Source organism: Nannobrachium achirus, assembly GCF_963921795.1.
Source record: "Nannobrachium achirus genome assembly, chromosome: 7".
NCBI classification, from domain to species: Eukaryota; Metazoa; Chordata; class Actinopteri; order Myctophiformes; family Myctophidae; genus Nannobrachium; species Nannobrachium achirus.
In genome coordinates this window covers 36,102,792-36,117,231 of record NC_137816.1, presented here as the reverse complement: position 1 = coordinate 36,117,231, position 14,440 = coordinate 36,102,792, and the positions used below count along the sequence as shown (strand labels likewise).

Genomic DNA, 14,440 nt, shown 5'->3' with positions numbered 1-14,440 from the left:
GTTAGGACAATTTTAAGATTTGTTTTATAAAAAAAGTTACATGGTATAACTTTAAGTTTGTGGATTGCGTTGTCCGTCTATTAACCCTCTCATAGACTAATTTATGCTTCGTCATATGAACTGACTTTGTTTGTTTGATTGAAAATCAATTTTCGTTGACTGATGCTCTCGTATGACAAAGTATAAATTGGGCTTTACACTACACTATGCACATTGTTTTGGACTCTGCACTACTACTCCAGTCACCAGTCTTCACTATTCTGTTCTCTACTTTAACAGACTTTCTTGATGCTGGATGAGATTAAGAAAACCAGTGATTCACTGCCATCAGAGGAGAAGAAGGAGGCGTCTGTTGAGATCCAAGATCTGATCTGCTACTGGGACAAGGTATAGCCATTAGGTGTTTATCCACATCTGAACCCACACATTTCTGCACATCTATTGACCTGTATGATATTGTCGGACTTTGATACCTGCATGCATTACAGGCTTTTTCCGTATCTTGCTTTGTCATGCTGCAGTGTGTGTGGTGAATCATTGACATTGTCCTTGTAAAGTTTTGTGATCCTGTGTGGTTTATTATGACCCATCAAATGTTAACAACGGTGTCATTTGCCAAAAATAGCAAGCTGCACCATTGTACGTCAGCGCATAAATCAGGCCTTTACTGTTTGCACCTCCTACCCGTGCAGAGCCTGGACTCTCCATCTCTGCAGAACGTCTCCCTCTCCGTAAAGCCACAGCAGCTCCTGGCCGTGATTGGGCCCGTGGGGGCAGGAAAGGTCAGTAGTCGCTTGCTTTGTAAATTCCCATCACAATATTAGGATAATGATAATGAATTTTTTTTATATTGCACCTTTCAAAACAAAGTCACAAAGTGCTGCACACACAGAGCAAGACTAAAAACATCATGTAACAAAGCAAAAACAACACATTTGATTCACAAAGTATCAATTAAAAATGTGTACTTTCACATCACAACAATTAAGAAAAACATTTAGTGTATAGGTATGTTTTAAGCAGGGGTTTAAACAGAGGCAGGGAAGCTGCTAACCTAAGGTGCACTGGCAGTGCATTCCACAACCTGGGTGCCCGGGCAGCAAATGCCCGATCACCCCGGGTTACCATGTTGGTATTTTGGTCTTTCAATAGGGCCTCATCTGAGGACCTAAGGATGCGCCCTGACTCATGAGGGGGCAGCATATCTAATATATTGGTAGGAGCCAGTCCATGTAGGGCTTTATAAGTGATTAGTAGGACATCTAGAGCTCACAGGTACCAGTGAAGAGCAGCCAACATATGGGTTATATGGTCTTGTTTCTTTGTATTTGTGAGCAATCTAGCTGCAGAGTTATGGATTAACTGTAGGCGGGATAGGATCCTTTTGCAGAGACCGGAGTAGAGGGAGTTGCAGTTGTCAAGTCGTGATGAAATATTGTCTTATTGTCTTATGGAATGAGAGGGCAAGAAACACATGTTCAGTGCTCAAATGTACATTCACGAGTAAGAGACTACACCTCTACTTAGGTTTAGAAACAATGTATTGAATGAAATGAGATCAATGTGAATTGGGATGAATTCACATTGCATTTGGGATATGAATCTCGCCCTGCCATGGGTTCCTCCTTGGCAGGGCGAGACTCTGGCTGGGTAGTCTCAGGAGCTCCAATCGCTATAATCGGTCGTCTCTGTTCCGCCGCTGCCCTCTATCATGGGTTCCTGGAGAAACAGAGACAGAAGGAGGAAGAGTTAGAATCTGGGAGACAGAAGGAGGAAGAGTGAGAATCAGGGAGACAGAAGGAGGAAGAGTGAGAATCCAGGAGGAAGAAGACGGTTGGGTGGTGGAGGATGTTAAGCAGTACAAACAAAGTAAGCCAAACAGGTGTATTTATTTATACTGTGAAGATTGGTTCTGATAAGTGAAGGCAGGTGTAGTTGATGAGGTGATTGTGAACGGGGAGTGTCTCCACTCCTGAACTTGCATTGATTCATTACATTACAAGTGTATGTGTGGTGATGAACTTTAGAGGGGCCTTCTCCTATATTCCTTCTTAACTCCCAAATCTCCCCTTGCTACCTGCAAACCCCAGTCCTCCCTGCTGAGCTCCATCCTGGGAGAGCTGCCGCACGATAAAGGGATGCTGAAGGTCAACGGTCAGCTGACCTACGCCTCCCAGCAGCCCTGGGTTTTCCCCGGAACCATCCGCAGCAACATCCTGTTTGGCAAAGAGCTCAACACCCAGAAGTATGAGAAGGTCATCAAGGCCTGTGCACTCAAGAGGGTGAGAGACACTTTACATTATTTCGTCTTTTGCACACCTTAAAGGGCCAGTTCACCTCTGGGACAACCAGATGTTATTTTATTGTTGTTTGGGACACGATCAACCCCCCCCCCCCCCCCCCTGTGTGTGTGTGTGTGTGTGTGTGTGTGTGTGTGTGTGTGTGTGTGTGTGTGTGTGCGTGTGTGTGTGTGTGCCTGGCCTGGCCTGGCCTGAAAACAGCGCCCCTCCCTTAACATGTGTGGTCATAAAAGGTACTGTAGGGCAGGCTACATACAGACCCACCCACATACACGGACACATACACGGATACACGGATACACGGATACACACACGGCCACTCTATGGAGACGGTGTGACCACCGCTCAAAAACTCACGGACACTGTTTTCAAATGCAACAAAAAGATTGAATGGGAATACAACTTTGTGGTCCATCTGTCATTCATCGTCTTACCTTAAATGCATTGTAGGCTGTATTTAAATGTAGGCTATATAGCAGTACGTGAATATTCTTTATGTAATTACGTGGTCTTCTTACTTTGATACAATCATGTATAAACACAACAGGCTGGGAAACAATTTCTTTCTCATTTCTTCCTCCTAAAACAGGTCAGCAGTGAGTGACTGAGTCTAAAGTTCTCTGAACACTAGAGCCAGATTTATATACATTGTCGTGGCGGTGCGGGTGCACCGAAAATAGCCGATCTACAAGCTCACAAAACAGCATGTCCTGACTGCATGCGACGTGTTGTGAGCTTGTAGATCTGTTACTTTTTTCGGCACTTTACACAGCATAAATGATAAATTAGGCATAACTTTACAGTTGATAATGCCATATCCTCATCTATCAACAAATTCACGTTCAGTAGAGCCAGTCGGACGTCAATGTGACGGTGTCAATGACGCTGTCAAGACGCAGAGCAGCGCGACGCCGCCAGTGGAGCCCTGGAGTAAGATGTCCAGGAACGTCTTAGCGTTTCCACCCCTGGAGTGCAGGGGGACCCTTAAGGCGTCCAGGAACGCGTGTTAGCGTTGTAAACAATAGCCAGCGCTCTACCGCGGGCGGGAGTGATGAAAAGACTCAGTTTCCCATGATGCCATGGAAAATAATATAGTCAGGATATCCTGCCGTCCATTCACTTTTATTCATCATGACTAGAAGAATGGATATACTGTATCTCGGATTATTTTCCCAGATTGTGCGTTTGGTCAAAACAGCCTGTTTTCTATGGACCATAACTTGCGCACAGATCATCGCGGTGGTATTTTTTTCTTTTCCCCGTGAAAGAAAAGACAGCTATCTCCCGTGACCGGGACCGTTTACATAATGGACACATGGTGTGTTTATGGAGCCCTCGAAAATCAGGTAAAAACACCACAAAAAGCCTTGGCAGTAATCTACATTAGTTTGATTAAAAATTTTAGCAGTCCAAGTGTTAACTCTTTTATTGCCATAGCTAGGCTAATCATATTGTCTGTTCCCTGCCATCAAAATCCCTCACCTTTGAGATTTTATAGAATAATATCCATCCATTATTTCCATCCGCGGTGTTGTTTAAAAGATGCCTGCATGTCTCAAAAAAAAAAGTACAAAGATATAGCCAGTGGAACGTGCCTCGCTTTCACCCCAAATCAGTACAAAGCAGAGAAGTAGATCCAGGGCCTCAAAAACGAAACCGAAAGGAAATAAATCCACGTGTGTTAACGTGGCACATGACTTCAGGCGCAGACACTTTGGTCGCAAACCGCAGACACCCACCCCCTCCCCCTGTGCTCTCAGACTTGCACCAAATCAGGATTTGACAAGCGCTCGCCGTGACAGTGAGCGACACGTGACGAGCACTCGTCGTAGGCAGTAAAAGGGTGTAGGACCTCTAAGAAAGTCTTTCATCGGGCTATCTTAAGATCTTTAAGATCAGGTTATCTTAAGGTCCTTAAGATGATAACCTGAAGATAACCTGAAAATATCCTAAGATAAACTGATGAAGGTCTATAATACCGAAACGTTGTTGCATTCCCATTAAATCCCTTCTTGCATTTGCATTATTACATTATAATTCTTACATTTTAAGATTCTATTTAAAGAAAATGGAAAAATATTACGTTGGTGTTTGTGTCAGTCCTTAGGAAACCTTCAATCCTCCCTACGTGTGGCTCCCGTTTCGAGATGCATACTGTAGAAATGATTTCATCCTCCCTTTAAGAGAGGGTGCTTGTTGAATGTTTAATCAGAATACCACTACTGTCTTCCCCGTGAAGTTGTATATGTTTTATTTCTACAACCAGTAAGTCCAGTATCCTTCGCAGACTGAAATTCCAAAAATTACTGTAAGAGGGTTAGGATTTATTGTCAGATGGAAAGCTTTCTGATACTGTAGATTCAAAAATATTTTATGTGGAGCGATTGAACCGATATCCATCTTTTTGAGACTCAAAAACACCAACCAGTTAAAATCTGAAAATCAGACCGGGTTTGAAATTAAAATCAGCACAACCATCACTAACAGTATCTTGGAGTACAACTTTGCTAACCTGGCATTTATAATATAGTGTGCTCTGTGGACGATGTTGTACTGCAGGGTGAATTGGAAAATATTTTGTGCACAAAATATCTAATGGAAGGACCAAATGATAGTTCAACAAAGGATGAAAACGATCCATTACTGTGATGTTCACTAACCAGGTAAAAAAAATTAGAGTGAATTAGAGTGTAGCTGCAACAGGTAATTGTTATGCACTGTGGCTAAGGCAGGGGATACAGACAGGTCATCTGGATATTGCAAGCCCAGTAGTACTGAATGAGGCTGTGGAATGCTAAGTCACCATAGCTAAAAGGTTTTCTATCCCAAAAGGAAGGACGATGTAATCTGAATCTAGTTTAAAAACTTTGGCTGGTCACTCTTAACCGCCTGGTCATTTTATCTCCAGGACATGGAGCTGCTTCCAGATGGGGACCTAACAGTGATTGGAGACAGAGGAGCCAACCTGAGTGGGGGACAGAAAGCTCGAGTCAACCTGGCCAGGTAAAAAGCCTGCTAACGGTGGACCTGCATCAGTTAAGCATTTTATACAGATGTAGAGTCTAGAGTGGTATGGTGACTGTAGGACTGTCCTCGACTAAAGGGAACCTTAGACAATAATAGTCGATGACAAGGACTAATCAATTAGTTGATTTAATTGACTTAATTTAATTTTCATACCTTCAAGTTTGAACTTCCGACATGCAATTGGCACCTTTTTACTCAAACTTGCCAGAGAGGTGCTTGAGGATTACAACCTTGCGAATCTATGGTTCTGGTGCAGATGCAGTTTAAAATTTTAATGTATTTAAATCTATTTGTACTTACTATTCTATTTTGTCACTGTTGAGGAGGCTCACAGTACAAGAATGTCAGTGACAATGACAATCTTGAACTATAATTTATCAGGGAATAACTTTCCCTGTCAATATCAAGTTAATAGATTTTGACAAAAACATGTACATTAGATTACTATTTCTCCTCAGTAATGAATCGAGTGTAATTTTGCATTATGTTATAATATGTCTTATCAGAGCTGTGTACCAGGACGCTGATATTTATCTTCTGGATGATCCTCTAAGTGCTGTGGATGCAGAGGTTGGGAGACACTTGTTTGAACAGTAAGTTCAACCATGTCACATGATATTTGCTAATGCTCATCCAGAGTGAGTTGCGGTTCAGAGTCTTGCTGCAGTGGGGAACCTGTTTCAACCTCCCTCTGTTCTGGTACTCTTACGGTATTTTTTAATTAGTTTGAAAGTTTTAGACTATAATGACATGCCCAAAATAGGGATGCCCAGGTTTAGAGTGGTTAACTACCACTACTGCAAATCATAGCCGTACTGGTGTAAGTCAGTGGTTCTCAACTTTTTCAGGCCACAGTTTTTCTGTCTGTATCCCTGGGAACAGTTTCCCAACTTGTCTTGTCTCACCTTTTAGCATGTTAGAATGCTATTCGCCCTTTTAGGGGTGGGCAGAAATGCCACTTGGCTGTGCCTTTTCTACTCAGTATGCAGCGTTTACTCTCCCTGACTTTACAGTGGCTCAACTATTCACTCAGCTTAATCCATGGCCTCCAGAAGCCCTCAGTAACTACAGTAGGTCAGTGCAGGACACAGAAACCTTAAGTTACCTGGAAAGGTAGATTGATAAGCAAGTAAATAATATGTGCGCACAGCACAAACACACTGATTAACCTGTTTTAACGAAATGTGACTTAACCAGTTTATAAAATAATGTGATGTCATGGTTGTCACTACATCAGGTGACGACCTTCTTTGAGGTCAGGGTGCAGCTGATATGTTATTATTATTTGCTTTGTTATATCGTTATGTGCAGTAGGATTACCACAACACTTATACAAAGCGAAATCCTCTGTTAATATTTGCTTTGTTATATCGTTATGTGCAGCAGGATTACCACAACACTTATACAAAGCCAAATCCTCTGTTAAATTAAACAGAGGATTTCACTGTGCACCACAAAGGATTTGACTATGCAAAGTACTGGACATTTTATAATTATATTTATAACTATTGAAAAGACAATTGAGGAAAAAATAAAACACAAATGGATCTATTTCTAAATTACCCAAACAATCTTTTTCTTACCAGGGAATATAAGACAACATTTATGCCGATACTGATATATCTGTGATAGGCCAATATTCAATGATGAACTTCCTACTTCCGGTTTCGGCATGATCGTGATCGCGAACTGCATGTTTGACTCGCAGAACAGCGCTATCTTTCAAACATGGCAGCCATGTTTGTTTACATTTGAAGAAAACACTATAGCCTATATCTTTTGAATGCCTGAACGGATTTCCAAGCTATTTTTTTAGTTTGAAAGATGTGAATGGCGTGCACACGTGTGGTGCATCATCCGTGCATTATCCGTGCATGACCCGTGCACATTAAAAGGTAAGATTTTAAAGATTCTGGCAATGGAAAACATTGAAGATTTTAATGCTTAGCAACCAAAAGGTTAACACACATCGTACCAGCTTTTAATGAATTAATCCTGTAGCTTCTGCCAGCGTTTTCAGTGTTTTTACCGTGTTTTCCGAGGGCGATCACGTGCGTGTGCTTTGTGTCTTTGTATACACGATCCTCAATGTGTTGGAATAGAACGAGAGGGAAAAAATCCATCCTGTTGTTGTAGCTCCGCCCAGTCTCCACTAAACAGCGTGTGTGAATGGATTATGGGCGCTGTGGAAACCTAGAACCAGAGGAAGGAGTTGAACCCTATGGAGAAGTGCTTTTCATTGCCGGGTTATCTCTGCATGCACTTGTCTCCTAGCAACCGAGGATCACTCTTACAGTAGAGAACGGCGATAAAATAAGCTCATATTGCATATATACTGTATGTATACTGTTAAAACGTATTCATAAAAAAAATGTTCATAGTTAGTGCTGCTTTAATTGCTCTCATTGTGTCCGTCTAGACTCTAGACTGTTCCCTGTGCAATGTTTGTTGCCAATATTTCTTGTAAAAGGAAAAACTTTGTTTGGTTAAAGTAAAGACAATGACTGCCGCCACCATCCCACTCTGCTACATGCAAGATCAAACAGCAGGTTCTAGTGAAAGGAAGGGGAGCTATGAGTCAGTTCAAATGCTGCCCTGTTGGGAAGCAGTCAGGAAGGGGAGTGTCACCACCACTGTCAGACAGACAATGAAAAACAGCTCCCAGTCTTTCTCTTACATAACAATCTTCCATGCAGGGGTGTCGCATCAAATTCTGGGCCCTGGGTACAAGAATTCACTGCAGGCCCCCCATGAATGTTCTTCATAGGGGAGGGGGTTTAACCCATTTAGACTGGGAATGCATTATTACGCATTATTTTGTGCTTTAAACTATTGAAAAATAGCAGATATACAAGCTCACAGCGTGGCACCGAGTGCGAGCTTGTAGATATGCTATTTTTGAAAAATCGTGAAAGTTTGAATAGTCTTTGTTCAAATCCTTCTAAGGTTTTTATTTTCTATGCCAGTGGTGCTCAAACTTTTTCATGTGAAGGACCCCCAAAATTATATTTATTTGGCCGTCTCCATCTCAAAATATTTAGTTGCAGGGAGCTCCTCCAGAGCTCCTCCAGCAAAATGTTAGTCACAAATGTTCACTTAAAAAATACATATATTCAAAGATTTGCACACATTTTCACGACTTTTCAAAAATAGCAAATCTACAAGCTTGCTGTGAGCTTGTATATCTGCTATTAGTCAATAGCTAAAGTATAAAATAATTAAGGCCCCTCCACCTTGGGACCTAGTAACCCAGTCCCACTTTTCTTGTGACGCCCCTGCTTCCATGTGAACATCAGTGATCAGGAATGGGCAAGAGGTTTACGTCTGCCAGGCTGTTGGTTAATAGTTAGGAATTTATTCTGATTTATACTCAGTCGTATGACGGTGTCCTGTGGTGAAAATACCGGATCTACAGGCATTGTGGGTTTGTAGATCTTCTATGTTCAGCGCAGGACACCGTTGTACTACAGAATATAAATTATTACGTGTGTTCTTTTGCAGTGACACCTTTCTCTTTGTTTTTGTTTTTTTACTGTTGACGATCCTGATGCAATGCACACATACATGCAACGTTATGAATAGTTCACATGCACACACATACAAGGCTTTAGCATTGCACACAAGAGATGTAAATCTGTGAATTGGGATTCTGAAACCAAATCTATATACTGTTCAAGCAAGGAGGAATTCCTCCTTGACCAAAGGAGATTAGGCTTCTGGGCATCAGGTGTGCCATTCTTTAATTTCTAGGATCTCTTTTACTGTATGTGTTCCTGCGTCCAAGTTTCCATGTTTACACTGTGTGTGTGTGTGTGTGTGTGTGTGTGTGTGTGTGTGTGTGTGTGTGTGTGTGTGTGTGTGTGTGTGTGTGTGTGTGTGTGTGTGTGCGTGTGCGTGTGTGTCCATCCAGATGTATATGTGGCATTCTGAAGAACAAGCCCCGCATCTTGGTCACCCACCAGTTGCAGTACCTGCAGATGGCCAATCAGATTGTGGTTCTTAAAGAGGTTGGTGCCCCAGTCGATGGACAAAATGTCCCACAGGAGCCACACATGTTTACTTAACTCATTGAATGCCCTTTTCAAGATGGCCGCCAAGTACCAGGATGCCACGTTCCTAGATTTCTAGTGCACGGATCAATTTTTTTTTTTCAAAATGGCTGCCAACTCGGGAAACTTGGGCTGTGGCAGCCTGGGACTACTGTAATAACTCGGCCCTTGGCAATCAATGAGTTAAGCAAAAGGACACGAACACCTAACATCTTGTACAAAACACCTGAAACACCCTTGTCACCTTCATTTGAATACCTAGTCCCCCCGCTTTTACTGGTATTGTCGCCATGGACAACCTCGTTGCTGTATCACAACATTGAAGCGGCATACCACCAGGGGTGTTGCACCAAATTCTGGGCCCTGTGGGGACAAGGATTCACTGCGGGCCCCCCATGAATGTTCTTCATAGGGGGAGAAGGTTTAATGCATTTAGACTGGAAACGCATTATTTTGTGCTTTAACTATTAAAAAATATCTGTGAAAAATATATGTACAAGCTCACAGCACGGCACCGAGTGCTGCGCTGTGAGCTTGTAGATCTGCTATTTTCTTTTATCGTGAAGATTTGTGCATATTTCAAATCCTTCTAAGGTTTTTTGAAAAACCTATGTTTCTATGTCAGTGGTGTTCAAACCTTTTCATGTGAAGGACCCCCACAATGATATGTATTTGGCCACGGAACCCCATCTCAAAATATTTTGTTCCCCCAGAAGCAAAATTTGAGTTACAAATGTTTGCTCAAAAAATACATACAGTATATTCAAAGATTTGCACAAATTTTCACAACTTTTCAAAAATAGCAGATCGGTGTATATCTGCTATTGTTCAATAGCTGAAGTAGAAAATAATGAAGGCATCCACCTTGGGCCCTAGTAACTCAGTCCCACCTTTCCCCCCCTTGTGACGCCCCTGCATACCACTGCAGGTGTGAGTCCATGATATTGGTACATAGAGATCTGGGCATTGCTAGCTTTAGGAACCCGTCTGGGCATTACATGCACAAACACTTAAGCTGCGGTATACGTTACAGACCTCAAACATATAGCTTATCTACTGCTATGTGTGTTTAGAAATCTTGGCCAGTGGAGCGATTAGAAAAAAAAAATCATTTTAAAATCTCACAGTATGGTCAGACAGTTTAGATGTTCAGAGCACTGTGTAAACACAAATGTACTCCAGTTATGCAGGGTGTCTGCTGGTTTACGTGAAGAAGACAGGGTGCTGATGAACGTTCAAGGGTGTTTTCATGATGCATACCTAAATGTGTTCCTCCCTCACATGGCTTTACGTACGTTATCCAGAGTCCCTCACATGGCTTTACGTACGTTTTCCAGAGTCCAGACCAAAACTAGCTACATTACGTGGCTACGTAGCTACGTAGCGTAACCGGAAATCTCGCAATACACTAGAATCTCGATCTGGAAACCGCGTCATTGTTTTCAGCTTGTTTCTCTTCCGGGTCAATACGTGGTGGACTAGCAAGACTTTGGGTGGTCTCAGGGAACTATAAATAGACGATTCATGAAGAAAAAAGTAACTTTGTAAAGGCCAAAATAAGTGCTTTTGCATGAGACGCACCAGCCCCATTTTAGTTGTGAGGAGGTGGTCGTCTAAACTCGGATGAGGAGCAACAATAACAGAAATCCACCAAACCTGGTAGGAACATTTATGAAATAAAATATAGTGAAATTAGAGAATCTACAGTACAAGCTCATAACGTGTTGCTTTGCACTCTGTGACTGAGCTTGTCACTGTCGCAGTTACTATCAAAACCTCCACCGGCTGTCAATCAGTCAGTCACGTCACGTCACGTCACGTCACATCACATCACAATTTTCCCCTACTCATATCTCCGCCACCGTTGTCCCTATCCATGCCAGACTTTGCACACACACTCCTTGGCTGCCAAACCACAACATTTCTCACATGGCCCTCTTCTAGCGCTACCATGAGGCCGATTCTTGCAAGACACATTTTTGGACACTGCTCCTAAAATCACGCAAAGCGGTACACAGCATCTCTACAGTCATGTCATCAACATGCATCTGTCCCATCTAGCACCACCGTCAGACCGATTTTTGAAAAACACATTTTTGGACAGATTTTGCCCTAAAATCACGCAAAGCGGTACACAGTATCTCTAAAGTCATCTCATCAACATGGATCTGTCCCATTTCCCATATTCCCTCCTGATTGGCTACCATTGCCTTCTAAAGTTTGTGTATGCGACCTGACGGTCGCTTATCTCCCGATTTAGGGAGTCTTACTGGTGTACTCTTTGTCTTTGAATACTTTGACTGAATAATAATTTGACTGAGCAACTTTCACATGTAGTGGGGTAATATTTGACCAGGAGTATCTATACTTTGACTCGAGTACTGTGGTTGAATACTTGGTCCACTGCTGCTCACCAGGGTCCAGGGGTGTTGCACCAAATTCTGGGCCCTGGGTATTTTAACTATTGAAAAATTGCAGATTTACAAGCTCACAGCGCGGCACCGAGTGCCACGCTGCGAGCTTGTAGATCTGTTATTTTTGAAAAATCGTGAACCTTTGTGCAAGACTTTGAACATTTCAAAACCTACGTTTTTTTTTTTAATTATTATTTTTTTACCTATGTTTCTATGTCAGTGGTGCTCAAACTTTTTCATGTGAAGGACTCCCAAATCGATATGTATTTGGCCCACGTACCCATCTCAAAATATTTAGTTCCAGGGAGCCCCAGAAGCAAAATTTGAGTTACAAATGTTCGCTTAAAAAATACATTGTTTTTATTCAAAGATTTGCACACATTTTCATGACTCACGACTGTGTTTATATAAGCTCGGTATTGTGCCGCGCTGCGAGCTTGTAGATCTGCTATTTTTCAATAGCTAAAGTATAAAATTATTAAGGTCCCTCCAACTTGGGCCCTAGTAAAGCCCTTTGCACACAGGACAGTTGCGTCTTTTCCGTTTGTTGCATGAATAAAACACATTGGATTTGGTGTGCAATGCTGTGTGGAATCGGCGCTGCGGATCCCAAAAGGAGTCATAAAAGGAGTGATGAGTTTTTTTACCGCATGCGACAAGACGCACGAATCGAACTGGGTTCGATCGAGAAAAAAACGCACGGCCGCAGCCACTCGTCGCACGGCTAATTCGGATCCGGTGTGCATGAGGTCGTAGAGAATCATTGTTTTCTTTTTAAAAAAATGAAATTGTCCGTTTTATCCGTGCGGATAAACGTGCCTGTGTGCAAAGGGCTTAACTCAGTCCCACTTTTCCCCTGACTGTGGTTGAATACTTTGTCCACCACTGCTCACCAGGGTCACATGGTGGCGCAGGGCACCTACACTGAGCTGCAGCGCTCCGGCGTGGACTTCACCTCCCTGCTGAGGAAGGAGGAGGAAGAGGAGCAACCGGATCCCCTGGAGGCCTCCCTGCGCAAGCGCACCCTGTCGCAGAACTCCGTCATCTCACACACCTCTTCTGTACACTCCGTCAAAGACGGAGCCGAGCTACCGGTGCGTATGGCAAGACATTTACTTCAACAGGGGGTCTGGGACCCTCAGAGTTACTACAGGGGGTCCTCCAAACCTTTGTGTGATAGAAACATATTTTTTCCTTTTCTATATTAACCACTTGAACCCTAGCGTCCATATTCTGAGAACTGCGAGGCGTTGTGAGCTTGTGGATCGATTATTTTTGGCAAAGAGGTTTTGTGTAGAGGGGAAAAAGAGCAGACTAAGTACAGAGTCAAAGGTCAAGTTTATTAAGTATTGAAGGTTCAAGTGGTTAAATATCTGAAAATACAAATTTACATGAATCCAGGGGTCCCTGCTTCATCTCTCTCAACTAAGGGGTCCTTGGCCTGAAAACATTGAAGACCCCTGTTCTAAATCTCTCTCTCTCTCTCTCTCTCTCTCTCTCTCTCTCTCTCTCTCTCTCTCTCTCTCTCTCTCTCTCTCGTGCAATCTGATCTAATATCAGGAGTGAGTCACACGTTTGAATTTGTACCAGGTCCATACCGAAAAACTGATTAGCAAAAGGCGTAACCTTGCTATTTGATACGCCTTCGTCTTGATAATGTCATGTCATGCCACCATGTCAGTGTTTCTCCAAGGTTGTAGCAATGGTGGTGAATATTATCTCAACCGTGCCCAAACAATGTTTTGCCCTCAAAATAACAAGTCTGGTGTCTTGAGATTGACAGTGGCTGTGATGGATCTGCGTATGGGCAATACTGAGGCTTCTGTTTTGTACTCAAGATCATTATTAATATGTTTCCTTGCACATTCCAACCAAGTGATTAATTACATTTCATTTCAAATCAGCTCAGTGGCCTTGTGGTTAGCGTGTCCACATATTAAATCAAGTTACAACAGGCACTGGGTAGATGTCAAGTCAACACTGAAGCAAACCAACACTGAAGACAAAAAGGGACCCGCAACCTTCACTCCATAGACTCTGAAAAAGAACCAACTTTCAAGGTATCTTCATGTCGCAATGTTGATACCTTAAAGATTTGTTACTTTTGTCAAGCAAGCAACTCTGTTACGCAATAGAGTATAAATTAAACTGTACGTTAAAGCAGGGGTCTTCAACATTTTTAGGCCAAGGACCCCTTAGCTGAGAGAGAGATGAAGCAGGGACACATGTTGTATAAAAGCGTGTTGCAGATTTTCATCGACTTGTTTGACAGCACTGTCATCAGTCTAAGTTGGATTAGTGTTAACCTGTTTTTCTCTTTTTCAGACATTTAACCACTTAAATCGTTGATCGTTTACTTAGTAAATTTGACCTTTCACTCTGTACTTGGTCTGCTCTTTTTTTTTACCTCTACACCAAACCTATTTGCCAAAAATAGCCGATCTACAAGCGCTGCGAGGCGTTGAGAGCTTGCAGATCTGCTATTTTTGTCTAAAGTTCTCCTCAGAATAGGGATGTGAGGGTTCAAGTTGTCCATTTAAAAGAATGATCCTATCACACTAAGCATCAAGGGTGCGGCTCACCGCTTCAAGAGAGGGGTGAAATTAATGCGTAGAACAAATCTCGCATTCAGCAATGTATGTGACAAAGT

The 14,440-nt window shown here is 42.5% G+C and overlaps 1 protein-coding gene across 1 annotated transcript in view; it reads left to right on the top strand.

Moving 5' to 3' along the window:
- Nucleotides 1–14,440, top strand: part of LOC308288271 (ATP-binding cassette sub-family C member 4-like) — a 46,749-nt gene that overhangs the window by 19,039 nt on the left and 13,270 nt on the right. Inside the window, exons 9-15 of the mRNA XM_080729665.1 lie at nt 280–387; nt 693–782; nt 2,091–2,282; nt 5,209–5,303; nt 5,834–5,920; nt 9,238–9,334; nt 12,687–12,884. Of these exons, the coding sequence (XP_080585791.1) occupies nt 280–387; nt 693–782; nt 2,091–2,282; nt 5,209–5,303; nt 5,834–5,920; nt 9,238–9,334; nt 12,687–12,884 (867 nt within the window). The remainder of the gene's footprint in view (nt 1–279; nt 388–692; nt 783–2,090; nt 2,283–5,208; nt 5,304–5,833; nt 5,921–9,237; nt 9,335–12,686; nt 12,885–14,440) is intronic.